Genomic DNA, 14636 nt, shown 5'->3' on the forward strand with positions numbered 1-14636 from the left:
CTGTAATCGATATATAAAATAAGTAATAAAAGTTCACAGTTCTCTGCATTACAAAAATATGAAACTATTATTGTATTAAAATTAAAAAATTGCGATATTTACATTTTATATGTTCTATATGTTATGCAAACTTTAGATCAAATTATTGTTAAATATCATGTGATGAAAAGCCGCAGACCATATACATACATACACACACGCGCGCGCGCGCGCGCGCAGTAATTAAATATATATATATATAGTAATCAATAAAATGGCAATACGAATGTTCTCGCAGATCATGAATTTTTCGAATTTAATAATTTTTCATATTCTTCTATTTGCTTTTCGAGTTCCTTTATAGTTTTTGATCTAGTTCGACACACGTCCCTCATAATCTGTTTCTCCTTCTCCAATTTCGTTATTCTTATCTCATCCTATATGAAATTATATCATTAATTAGTATTACATAAGATAATTTATAAAATAATAATAATGATAATAAGATGAAAGCACAGCAATCAATGAAACAAAATCGTTCTTGCATTTTTTTATATTTCTTCCCTTTTGTTTTCAACCGAACATTGCATGCTTCAATTCTGAGATATTGGCATATACTTACATCGATTATGCCGCTGCTCATGCCACAAAATTTCAACATTTCCGGCATTGTTTGGCATGCCTGATGTCTCCTGTTTATTAGTCTCTGTTTACATACATCACATTCCTTTGCGCTTGTACGTATCATAGCCATCTGTAATCGCTTCATTTCCGCCTTCAGCTCGCTATTCTGTAAAAACAATCAAATTATTTATCAAATTATTGTATTTACATAAACTTGATAATAATTAAAATATAATAAAGTACTTTGTTACTATATGCTGATAGGTGTTCCTGTAGTTCTTTACATTTCATTTGATAAGGAAAGCTTCCGCTACGTATTTGCAGTTCTAATGTTGCAATCTTTCCATTCTTTGATACTACCTCTAATTGCAATTCCCGTATTTTGTTTTTTAATATTGCGCAACTACATTCATCATCGAGAGACTTTTCGCTCTTGTTGGAGGATGTGTTTATTTGCAACAGATTAATTTGAGTTTTCTTCTCAAGAGTTTTTATCTTGTCTTGTAGTTCGTCAGCTTCAGCACGACATGTGAAATACTTATCTTGAAGTCTTGCATTATCTGCGTCGTGCTCGCAAATAACAGCCGCCAACTCGTCTAATTCTTTATCGAGTTCCGTGTTTTTTTTCTTCAATTCTTTTATCTCGTGGAGATAATTCTCAATGTCTTTGTTTTTCTGATTCAATTGAACTTTTGTTGCTTCCAATTCTAATGCAATTTTGTTTTTCTCTTGTAGCAAATTGTCGTACTTCTCGCAGGCAGCATATGTATCGTTATGTCTGGACGATGATAGTGTTTCCTTTAATTTTTGATTGTCTTTGCACGCCGTATCATATTGACTGCTTAAAGTAATCACTTGCTTCATCAAATCGGTTTTCACAGCCTGCAACTCCGTTATTCGATTGCTAGCACCGTCCAAATTATTTCGCAAAGACCTGTTCAAGTCTTTCAGTTCTTCCATTTGTTCTTCTGCTTGGGCTTTGCTCGTACTGTTCCTGACTCGCTTTTCTAATGTCGCGTACTTATGTTTTAATGTCGTGTAGTCATCCTTCAAAGCATTCATCTCTTCTGTCAAAGCCATGTGCTTATTATTTAATTCAGCTATCTGTTTGTTTAGCTCCGTGCTCTTTAGCTCTTCAAAGTTCAATTGATCTTTAATCGCGTCAATTGCCTTTTTATTTTCCATTTTCAGAGTTTCTATTTCCACCTTGTACTGCTCTATGGTGACTTTCCGTTCGTTAATCTGTTGCTTCAACAGCTTATTTTCGGGCACGATCGTCTCCAGATTAATTTTATATTCTATCAGCTCATCGCACTTAGTTTTCAGACGTTCCTTGATTTCCGCGATACATAGCTCTTTCTCTTCCAGTTCTTTATGCAAATCGTTGTAAGTTTCTGTTAGCTGTTCCAACTCGGCCTGCATTTTCTGATTGATTTGATTGCTTTTCATTAAATCGTTACTTTTCAAGTCGATGATATTCTTCAGTTGCTTTTGATTAACTTCGAGGCCTTCAATGCTATTTGTCAGTTCCATGTTTTTCGTCTTAAACGACTCTATTGTGCACGTGAGATCTTCAATTTGTTTATTGTACGTCTCCTTCTCTGATTTCAACTGCCTCTGAAATTCTGATTCTTTATTTTTTATCATCTCTTGCGCTTGCTTTTCTCGTTTCTGTGCGATAACAATGGCTTCTTCATTGGCCATGTCGATTTTAGAATATTTATTATATTCAATTTGTAAATTGTTGAGATCCGTCTCAAGTAAGCTATTCTTCTCTTTCAATATCTCTCTATCGCGATTACTTTCTTCCAAAAGATGTTCTAAATGTGCAATTTCTTTCTGTAAGTCCTCGGATGCAATTTCTCGCTCAGACAGATCCTTTTGAAGTTTCTCTATCTCACACTCCAGTTCTTTCACCCACAGCAATGTACGTTTCTCCGAGTCTACACTCTGACGCTTTTCATCTTCGAGCTTTTGCTTCTCCTTATCGTAATTCTCCCGCATAGTTTTTATTACTTCCTTCTCTTTCATCAAAATAGTTTGCATAAATATCTGGAATAGCTCATCCACCGATTTATCCATAAATTTCTGAGTATCGACTTTAGGTTCGAGAGACTTTATTTCTTTAATGATGTTCTTAGAACTGTCATTCAATACATTTTTGAGCTTCTTGTTATCGTCAACTAATGTTTTATCTTGTTGTGACTGAGCCTGATATTCAGTTCTCATCTTCTCAAATTTATTTTCTATATCGCGCAGCCTGATTAATTCCTGTTTGAGATAATCATTTTCGGAATTATATTTGTTTATTTTTTCATTAAGTTCCATTAATCTATTTTCCGATTCTTTAATATAATTAGTGAATTCCTGCGAGAGAACTGCTTTAGAGCTGGTTAACTTGTCATTCATTGCTTTTAGTGAATCTAGTTTTTCATTATATTCTTGCTCCAAAAGAATGATGTCATTGTTAAGCTCTTCTTTCTCTTTCTTTATTAAATTTAATTCCTGTTCCAGGCAGGAATGGCTTTGACGTAATTCGTTTGCTGTTTGCTCTTTCATCAATTTATCTTCCTTCAAGCTATCTACTTCAACCTCAAGAAGTAGCTTTGCATTTTCAATTTCTTTATATCTTATAGTAAACTCCTGCAATTTTTTTGTCATATCTTGTACCTCATTTTCAAGAATATCGGCTTTCTCTAATGTAGTAGCATGCAAGAGTTCACTTTCCGACAATTTCTGCAACAATTCTTCATTAATGGTCTTCAAAGTATTAATTTCATCCAGCATTCTTTCTTTTTCGTTAATAAACTTTGTAAGATCTGACTTGACACTTTCGTTATTCTCCTTTATTGTTTTGATATCATTTTGCAAATCATTCATAACTTTCCCGATATTTTCTAATCTTAATGAAATTCTACTTGGGGACTTCTTTATGCTGGAATTCTTGTCATTAGTCGATGAATCCGTGATGGTGCTATTCTGTAATTCTTCGACTTCATTACACTTCTCTTTATATAAATCCGATAGCTTATTATGATCTTCTTTCAAAATTTGTAATTCATTGTTTAAAGATTGAAGTCTTTCCTCAACGAAAGTGACATTCATATTTTCTGAAAAACTGGCATTAAGAGATAAATTACATGAACTTACGTTTAAATCTTCTTTGGCCTTCAATATGAGCGCGTCACTCTTTGCAGATTTGCTAGAAAATTTCCTCTGCAAGTTTTCTAATTTGCGATTAAGAGTCTTTACTTCGAGTTTCAGCATTCTTCGATTTTCATTTAACTCATTTAAGTGGCTACACTGTGTACAGGTACCTAATTTTAGATCACTTAGCTTTCTATTGAGATTTGTGAGATGATTAACTTCCTCTTGCAGATTTACGATTTTTGTTTCAGCATCATCATCTAACGCAGATTTATCCAATGCATCATTCATCAAGGTACTATTAAATAATGTCGACAAATGCATGGTATTGTTGCCAGAATTGAGTTTTCGTGCATTATCTAGATCTTCTATGGTTTCTATTAATTGACTGGATATTTTCGAGTTTTCTTCGGTTAAAGTTTTTAAGTTAGTTTTGAGTTCCATCAGCTCGGTTTTCAATACAGTATTCTCCATTCTCAGCTGCTCCACATCATTGTTATTAATGCTCTCTTTATTTTTCAGTGATAATTCTAGTTTATTTTTTAGAATATCACATTCTTGTTTCAATCCTTCGTTTTCCTCGATTTTATCCATTAAATTAGTGGAAAGATCACCGTTTTCAGCTATTAAATGCTTATGTTTCTCAGTAAGATTCGTTAATTTATCTTTATATATACAATCGTGTTCATACAAAAGCGACTTACTCTCTTTCAATATTTCAAGCTCTTTCGTTCGATCTGTGAGATGGGACAACAATTCTATATTTCTTGCCTGAAATTCACTAATCTGTTTTTCATACTTTTGAATTATCTGCTCTTCGTTTAAGTTTACCTCGGGCATTCTCGAGCGAAGAGTTTCTAATTGTTCATTAAGATTTGTTAAATTATTCTCGAGTTCGAGTTTCTCATCCATTATTTTTGAGTTTCGCTCGTAAAGTTCATCGATAGTCTGCTGATAATAAATAATCGATTTCTCGTTGCATTCCTTTTCTGTTGCTAATTTATTTGCCAATTCACTGTTCTCGGTCGTTAATAAATATACAGTTTGTTGCAAGTTTTCTATGTCTGCTTTCAAGCTTTGCACAATGTGCTTTATTTCATCTAATTCCTGATTTTTCAAAACAAGATCTGCAGACAACTTAGCACTATCTTCGTCTAGAGACATCTTCGTAATCGATAAATCATCTGTAATTTTTGACGAATCATCATTACCTAAATCGGATTCATTATATGATATCGATTTCGTTGCTTGTTCTTTCAAGTATGTATTTTCGTTCTGTATATCCTGAATAATACTTTGCAAATCATTAATACGACTTTGTAGATGATTGATTTCATCTTTGCTCTGATTCTCCATCAATTCCTTTTCGAGACTCTTCAACGATTGTTGACACAATTTTATGGAGTTTTGTTCATCTCTTTCAGATATTGTATTTGGGACTTGCGCATCTAGTTGAATTTTCTGTAATTGTATTCCATTCGATTCATTTTCTATTGAAATGCAATGCTGAGTATTGGCCAGTTTCTCTCTCAACTCGTGAACTGTACACTCAAACTCTTTTGTTTTCGATGTGAGATATTCAATCTCTTTTTCCATATCATAATTCTTCTGTAACTGCAATTCTTGTTCATTTATTCTGTCCTTCAATAAATTGTTATTCAATTCTGCTTCCTTTGACTTTTCTTGAAATTCACGCACTGTATCTTCCAATTTACTTTTCTCAATTGCAAAATTTTCAATAGATTTTCTGTGCTCTTCAAGCGTTTTCTGCGCTTCTGCTTGACATACATTTAATTCTTCTTTGATTAAACTATTATTCGATTCTGTTTCCTTTAACTTTTCTTGCAATTCGGAAATTATCTGTTCAGATTTATTTTCAGATGTAAAAGTTTCATTTGTGATCTTTAAATTGATTTCATATTGATTTGCTTCATATTCATTTGATTTGTTTTTTAGTGAATTGTTTGATTCCATTTCTTTCAATTTCTCTTCTAATTCACTAATTATAACTTTAAATTCATTTTTCTCGATTGCAAGAATTTGAATTTGATTCTCTAAATCGCAGTTCTTTTGTATATACAACTCCTGCGTATTTAATTTATTTTTCATTGAATCATTCATTAATTGTATTTGTGTCAATTGGTGCCTCAACTCATTATTGATTTGTTCAAATTCCATTCGTTCTTTTATGACATCTTCTAAATGTTGAAATTTGTCTAAATCTTGCTGATATTCATGCATTTTATCTTCCTTTGCGCTAATAATTATTTTTGTTTCTATTAATTGGCCTTGAAGATCCTCGACAGTAAGTTTAACTTTGTGATTTTCAGATTTAAGTTGTGCAATCTGCTTTTCCTGATCTTGAAATTTCTGAACTTCTAGTTGCTGCTCGTTTAATCTATCTCTTATCGAATTATTAATTTCTTCTGCTTCTCTTAATTTATTTTGCATTTCAGAAGCAACTATATTTTTTTCTTCTTGAAGATTTTGTAGCATTTGCTGTTGCTTCTCCAATTTATCTTTCATCGAATTATTATTTAACTCTGCTTCTATTAGCTTATTTTGAAGATCAGTTATTTTACATTGCAGTTCGTCTTTTTCAAATGAAATGGTCTCATTATTCGACAAAGTTTGAATAAATGGTATTTCTAATTCTACATTTCTGGTTAATTTATCTTCTAATACAATATTGCGTTGTTCGGCTTCATTAAGTTTTTTTCGCAGTTCAGATGCCACATGTTCATATCCATCTTTTTCAGCTGTAAGAACAGCTATCTGTTTATATAGATTAGGAACATTTTGCACCTCTATTTTTTGTGCAGACAACTGCGCAATTTTTTTTTCTAAATCTGATATTCTCTCTAATTCTGCTGCTTGAACGTTTAATTGATCTTCTGCTAAAGTATATCGTAATTCAGCTGCAGTTAACTTTTTACGAAGTTCAGATGCTATATGTTCGAAAGCTTCCTTATCAGATGTGATATTTTCCAATTGCTTTTCAAACTGTGAACGTTTTTCCTGGAGTTCAGATAAGTGGTCTTCATAATGTAGCTGCTTTTCCAAGGTTGTAAATTCCTTAAGTTCTGAATATTCTTCCGTCAAATTACGGATTCTGTCTCGCAAAGTACGCTTTGGTGTATCAGGTGAGTTATTACTAGTTATAAACAGAGAATGATTAAAATAATTGTAAAATAAAATCAAATTAATTTTTCTGTACTACTTACCTTACAGTTTGAGTGGACGCCTCAATTTTGTCAAATGTGATATTATCGTCGCTATAGTTTATAGGTGATTTGACAATTACATCATCGGTAAATTTTACACGATGTTTGTCACGATATGTAACAAATGGATCCTCATCGCTACTGATGTCTTCGTCATGATTTGCTTCACTATTCATAAGTTCCAGCTCAAAATCAGCAAAGGCTATTTGGAATGCTATAAGAATAATACATATCTTTAATTTATAATTTAGTTTATTAAATATTTAATTTGCATAGTATAAAAAATAAAACGCACATGAATCCATAGTAGTATTAGATTTACGTCTAATACGTGATTTGATAGGTGACATTTCTTTAATTGGTGATAAATGCGAGCACGATGAAAATAAAGATGTATTTAATTTATTAAATCCACCAGTGCCGCACCAAGTCTGTCTTCTTTTTTCTTTAACCTTGAACGATGCTATAGTATTGCGATTAGCGGCAGTGATGATCCGAGTTTGCAGTAATCTAATACGCTCTTCTAGATTCTGATTAATGCGATCTTTCTCTTGCATTTTAGATTCCATTTCTTGAAAATCAGTTGTTTGAGTTAACTGTTTCATTCTCTAAAAATATGAATTTATTATGTAAGTTAAAAGATCTTAAGATATATATTATTATTTAAATATTTGCTCCTTGTGGTACTATTCTGTGTATTTTGTGTCCGACTTCTGTTCGTGCAAATTTCTCACAAATTCGACACAAATTAAATAATATATACATTTTATTATTCAAAAGAAGTCTAAACTTTATTCTAGAAAATCGAAAGTATGTTTGTAAATTTTTAGAAATTTTTTTTAATTATTTTGAATAGATTAAAGAATGGATTCGAAATACCCAGATTTGTACCGATGAGACATCGTTGTTACATCGCTGTTACAGTTAAGAATTAAAAGAGTTTATCGTGTGATTGTGTAGAAAATTCAATCAAAAAATTTTCCCATAACCCAATAATAACCCAAAATAAAACATTTATAATATATACTTACCTCTAATTCTGTGTGTAACTTATCTATTTGTTTTGCATATCGTTTTAAAAGTACACCGTCAGACATAACTTCGTTCAATTTAGGATCGTTTTTTACATTTCTAGCTCTAGATGCAAACCTATTCATTAAAAAATAAAAAGTCAGTTACACTACGTTAATATATATTAAATAATTTCAAAAACTAGAATTCGAGCGTGGCATGGCAGACAGCGCACTAGCCCGTTATGTCAGAAATTCCAAGTTTGATCCTGGAGGAATCAAAATTTTTATGCTCGTATCTTCTCTTGGAAAAAAACAGTAATTTCCTGAGAATATTCTTGTTCACAGAAACATTTCACGAAAAAATCGCTGTTTGGAATCGGTGTTAAAACTATAGGTCCCATATGCTTGTGAATTAAATAATCAGTGTACACCCCACAAGCATATGAGAGAGGTGTAATAGGCCAGAGGCCTAATGTAAAAAGAAGAAAAAATACTAACGATAATGTGCATTGAGTCTCGTCTAAAGCAGCTGGTGTTACTGCACATATCATTACTGTCATTGCGTTGCCACCCAAAGAAGTTTGAAGTAATCTTGTTAATTTACTGTTTCGAAAATTTACATAGTCTTGTGATTCGCTCAATTGTTTTATTACTAAGGCCAACGTTGAAAGTGATAAGTTAATATGACGTCCTTCCTTGAAACGTTCTCCACTAGCACCTGTCAGACGAGCCCTTTCTGATCCAGCTAGATCGACCATATTTAATTGGGAAACTTGTATCGCACCATCTGAACCTGCACCAGCCTCACGACTTTCAATTGTCTGCAATGTCATTGCGTTGCAACTTTCAAATTTATGGAAATATATGGATTATTATATCTAGGTATAGGCTGCGTTCCGTTATCCATTACACATAAAAATCTATAATATACATAGCACGATTTTTTTTGCATTGCAACGAATAACAAAAGTTTGCAGTCAGCAATACAGTAACTTATATTTGTTATACAGATTACTTTATCTAGTAATAATAATAAAATAATTTTCTATTTTAAAATATTTCATATAGTATTAATGAAAATTGATATTCTTACAATTCTAAATATTGTATGGCTTCTGCTACTTCGCTCATTCATGTTTGTTTCGCCTATTCTTCTGCTTTTATTACCTTTATTCATTATTGCTAAAACATTCTCTGGACTATTTGTAACTTCTTCCTTACACTTTACGAATACTTGACCATTTACATCTTCGTGTATTTTTAAATCTGTTGAGTTTTTGTCTTGGTTTTTGTTTAAGAGATCATTAACTTTTTCATTATAAATCTCTAAGTATGATACTCTGAAACATTAATACATTGTGTTATAAAAGGCTATACTTCTTATATGAATTTTAAACGACCAATACTGAATCAGTAATACTAACAATACACATTAACACTTTTTGTAACATTACATAATCAATAAAATATTATTGACATATATTATTGAGTTTTATTTCAGCTTAGTTTTATACAATTATGCAACTACACTAACAGAATGCTGAAGTACTTTTTTTACAAGTCTTATACAATTAATAATATAAAATCAACAAATACTAACAATATTATAGGTGATAATCCAAATTTCTTGATTTTTAAGCAATAGTATTGCTGTGATAGAGAATACTGATATTGAAGAATGAAGAAATCTAGATCACTATCAATATTCTATAATCCATAATCTATATCAATACTAATCACATATAATTAATAAAATTGATAGTATTTGTTAATACTGGTGGATTATTAACTAAAGGACCCTGCATGGTCAATAATATTGATTAGTAATATTAAATCAGTAATACTGATAATATGCTTTTAGTATTTTTACAACCTTACACAATCAGTATCATTGATAATATATTAATTTAATTTTAACTTTAGTTTTATGTACAATATCTATTGCACCAATATACAGTGACATGGATTTTAATAATATTGGACTTGATAATTAAAATCTAGATCACCATCTATATCCTATGTCAATCCATCATATTAACAACACACAATCAGTAATATTGTTGATAATTATTGATACAGAGGCTACGTTTACCATGCATTTAGGCCATAGCTTATACAATAGATATTCTTGTTTATCCTATAGATTAAACAAAAGCACCCATGGACTAAGCATACAGTGTAACATAGCAAATATTATTGATATTGTAGGATCATCTTAAGATCTATGTTATTGATTGCAAATTTGTTCCCATTGCATGAAATCCAAATATTTTTGCACTTAAAATGAGATAGATATATGTTTGGCTTTGAAAAGAAAGAAAGCAAAGATGCAAAAAAGCAGAAAGACGCAAAAAGTGCGAACAGACCTATTATAATTTATACAGATAAATTTTGAAAAATAGATAAGAGAGCTCTAAACTCTTACTTAATTAAATTATACTTTTGTCATAAAATATATTCTCTTATTAAATAAGTTATTCTTTTGTCACAACAGATATATTTACCTTAATAAAAACTCGCGTCCTGGAATATTGGTTATTGCATCAAACATATGCTCAACAGCTAAAGGTACTATGCCAGGTTCTTCCGAAGTACCCATCATGGTATAAGTTTTACCAGAACTTGTCTGTCCATAAGCGAATACTGTGCCATTAAATCCATTTACAGCAGCATCGACAATAGGCCTTACAACATTAAATACGTTGTTGTTGTTGACGTTCATATCAAAAATATGGTCTGCAAATCATGTAAACATAATATGTGAATCTTATATCAAAATCAAAGGATAAAAGATAAAAAAGATGGCCGATAAAATTATAACCTCACATGACGATACAAATTAAATTAATTAAATTAATTAAATTTGAATGATACTTCTTTAATTGTACTTCATATATATGTATTTTATAGCTAAAGAAATGAAATATTTTTAATTGAAGAAAAAAGAAAAAGTAAAAAAATAAAAAAAAATATAAATACAAAAATAATTTTTCAAAAGAGGTATGCCGAGAAAAATTACGTGTTCGGGACACGTTTCGAAATTTGTACTAATTTCGTATAACATATTGACGTACCAAATTCGAATCTACCATCAGATCGCTTTCTGAATTCAGAGTCAGTAGCTAGAATGGTGTTTTCATTGGTGACCCACTGTATCGATAAATTTTCATCCTTTTCTCGTTTGATGAGAGGCCTGACTTTGATAGCCACTTTTATGCTGTCCGACATTGTAAATTCAGTTTTTCGGTTCTAACAAATATTTCAAGGAAGCAAGGCTCGTATTTATTGTATAATCGGAAAACGCACTCACGAGAATCATGAATATTCGTCGTATCACCATAACAGTCGACGGAAGACTAAACAAGTAAACTAAACGCTCGTTACGCCGTTCAAATTCAAATCATAATTCATCACGCATGCGTCGACCATTATCGCATGGCTATTCGATCAAAATGAGATGATTTTTGGACCGCATATGGACAGGCTTCATTCAGCGGACTCAACAGTTGAGTAGCGCTCGCTATTATTGGTGTATTCTTTTAGCTTATCCAATCAGCATTTTAGATCTGGAAGAATACATCAATAGCAGCGAGCGCTCACTCACACTGCGTTCCAAAATTCACTGCCAGTATTGAAAATCTATGTTTCATATATAGTACATTTTCAGCACATGAATTTTGGAACAAAATCAACTGTTGAGTCCGTTGAATGCAGCCGTTCTGATTGATCAAATTTAAATTTTCAAACTTCTCCGCCATTTGTCCAATTTCACTATGGATTTGTCTAGAATCGCTAAAAGTACACTATTAGAAGTAGACTACTAGGGATACGGTCAATGCGAATGCTTAGAAGTGTTTTTTAATTGGTCAGTTTGTAAAATTTTTTCTTCTAATTAGTCCATCAAATGCTTTTAATCATTTGTAGCGAGACTTTGACAAATTAGAAGTAGAGTTCTAGATATAATAGAGAAGCGCAACCGTTGTCCTGATTTCTTGGTTCCGCCATTTTTTCTACGGATAGTCTTCTAAGATTCTAATTTTGATAAGTATCATGATTTTTAAATCTTGATATGTATATTGTAATCTCCAAAGAGAATTAGTATTTCTTTATAGAAATAACTACTGTTATAGGAATCGCACTCCGTTTGCGGAATGATGTAAAACGCAGATCGCCATTTTTTTTCAGATGATTAATTGTAATAAATATGCTCGGTTGTGTTTCTTTGTACGCATAGTCTACAATGGGCAATAACAATAGTTGATTAAGGAGTAGGCATAGAACTTGACCAATCATATTCGATTATTCTTCTTACATTCAACTATGATTGGTCAATTTTTACTCATCAACCTCATCATTACTGCTATTGCTATTATAGATCACGCATTATATCTAGGAAGTAATCTAGTTCTAGGAACTTTAGATTTGTTCAATGCGTTTAGTTGTGATGAGTGATCCAACGTGATGTCGCTAGTGCGCATTTCGCCATGACGTATCTTTCGCCTTGCTCTATCATGACATGAAAAAGCGCGCGTCGAGACTGTCGGGAGTGCAATACGTCGCAATTTTCGATAATCTTGGCAAAAAATAATTAACTCCAATATCATGCTATTAAAGGATTGTGCAATAATTGTGAAATCGTGCGCTACGTCGTGCACAAAAAATATATGGGAAGGCTACATAGGAGGAAAAACAATTGAAACGCGCAGCAGCAGTGAGTTAATATTTAATAATAATTTTTATAAATATAACTTATCTAATAACAAAAAAATGTTTAAAATCGAGTCATTTTCGGTAATTAAAGACGACTTATGCCTGTTTTTTATTTTTTCTAGTTCTAAAGCTTAGAAAAAGAGGAAGAGTAAGTTGAATCGAGATTAAATTAATCTACATTGATAGAAATGGGCATTAAAGACGTTTTATCATAATTTTAGAACTTTGTGTTGTTTGAATTAATGTCATAAGAATGATATGTTCAAAATTTGCTGTATTATGTGTATAGATATATTTTCAAAAATATGAACATAATATAAAATATTAATAATAAACTTAATAATAAACATTAATATAAAATAATTTTTTGCACGAAGATGGCAATGAGAATAGCTGTACGTGCAGAGGAAAGCCTATTGGAACACGAGAATTATGAATAATATTTTATTTTAAGTATATATAATTAAATTTAATATAATTTAATTAATATAATTTAATGTCATATCAATAGTATTTTTAATTTGTGTACTATGTATATATATATATATGTATATGTATGTATATATATATATATAGTATATATGTGTATATATGTATATATGTATATATATATGTGTATATATATATATATGTGTATATATATGTATATATATATATGTATATATGTATATGTATATATGAACATGAAATACAATTTTTTCTATGCAAAGATGGCAGAGGTGACTACATGAAAAGAAAAGACAATTGGAACGTGCGATAGTAGTGAGTGATATTTAATTTCAAATATATAACTTAATGCCATAACAATGATATTTTCAAGATTTGCTACTATATATATGTATATATATTTCTAAAAATGTGAACGTGAATATAAAACACGGTTTAACGATATTACAACATACATATAATATTCCTACATGACTCCTCTAAAAAAAGCGTCCTTTTTCAATAAATTCTTTAGCGTTTTAATTAAACGCAGCGTGAAAATACATTCGCGATCAGTATATCATGATGATAATGTTTGATTCATGAATTTGAGATGGGATACATTTGATGTGATATATTTGATTACAAAAAAAAAGAAATATAGATTTCGCCGAGAAGATCGCTTTTTCCTTGCAGAAATCTAATTTAATATTGCTCAATTTAATATTGAAAATTACATGTTTTAGGTATTAAAAGCATTGAATAATAAAATGCTTTTAGTCTTAAATAAGTAATTAATCATTATCCTCCAGTGTTAAATTTTTAGATTTCCTTATCACTTGTAAAATTTTAATATTGGAAGGTAGTGATTAAGTATTTATTTTGGGTGTTAAAAGTATTGTATAAAAGTATTGTTCATTGCTTTCAATACTCAAAATAAGTAATTAAAATGATGATTTTGAAATATTAAATTAGATTTTTGTAATGGGCGGATAATTGTTACAAATAATCGAGTCAATTTAAAGTTTCCTCTGACGATCAATTTTCTTTGAAATTTCTTACCCGAGCAAATTGTGCGCCATAGACGTGCGAAGTTAAAATAAATATGATATATTTTCCTTAAGCTTTCGGTCATTCCGCATCACAAGTTAGACGGCTCAACCGAGGCAAATTACATTTTAGGCTACATTTGCAGGACTGGATGTCTATATTCTCAATAATAAAGAACAGACACAGTCCGTCTCGCTGTCATCTATGTCTGTATACTTTTGAAGTTCGCTCCTTTTTATAGCACACCGTTCTCTACGTTTACGTTTGTACACTTGACGTTAGTAAATGTACTCAGTGACTTTATATCTATCTGATAATCGAAAGCGTATCTCTACAATGCTCTCTTGTTTGCTGATTTACTTTGGTCTCAGAACGAGACTAAATAAAACATAGCATCTTTTCTCTTTACTGTCGCCGCCTACTTTTACAAAAGCACTTCTTGTTATGTGAATCATCAGCGCCT

General features: G+C 31.2%; 1 protein-coding gene across 1 annotated transcript; it reads right to left on the reverse strand.

Moving 5' to 3' along the window:
• Positions 1-278: 278 nt before the first annotated feature.
• On the reverse strand, positions 279-11215 carry LOC105618255 (kinesin-related protein 4-like). The gene is made up of 10 exons (XM_012199795.1): positions 11062-11215; positions 10492-10723; positions 9081-9327; positions 8486-8808; positions 8006-8123; positions 7270-7582; positions 6975-7188; positions 847-6904; positions 602-769; positions 279-416 (listed from the first exon to the last, which is right to left on the reverse strand). The coding sequence occupies exons 1-10, from the start codon at positions 11213-11215 to the stop codon at positions 279-281; spliced, it is 7965 nt and encodes a 2654-aa protein (XP_012055185.1).
• Between the last annotated feature and the right edge of the window lie 3421 nt (positions 11216-14636).

This window comes from Atta cephalotes (assembly GCF_000143395.1).
Source record: "Atta cephalotes unplaced genomic scaffold scaffold00016, whole genome shotgun sequence".
Classification (NCBI taxonomy): Eukaryota; Metazoa; Arthropoda; class Insecta; order Hymenoptera; family Formicidae; genus Atta; species Atta cephalotes.

Bases quoted from the DNA above. Each gene is read 5' to 3' on its own strand.
- LOC105618255 (XM_012199795.1), bottom strand. From the start codon at position 11,215: ATGTCGGACAGCATAAAAGTGGCTATCAAAGTCAGGCCTCTCATCAAA. The intron at 9,328-10,491 runs GTAAATATATCT...TTAATGTTTCAG, and splicing joins GGACGCGAGTTTTTATTAAG to AGTATCATACTTAGAGATTT. The intron at 8,124-8,485 runs GTTAGTATTTTT...TTTAATGAATAG, and splicing joins GAGACTCAATGCACATTATC to GTTTGCATCTAGAGCTAGAA.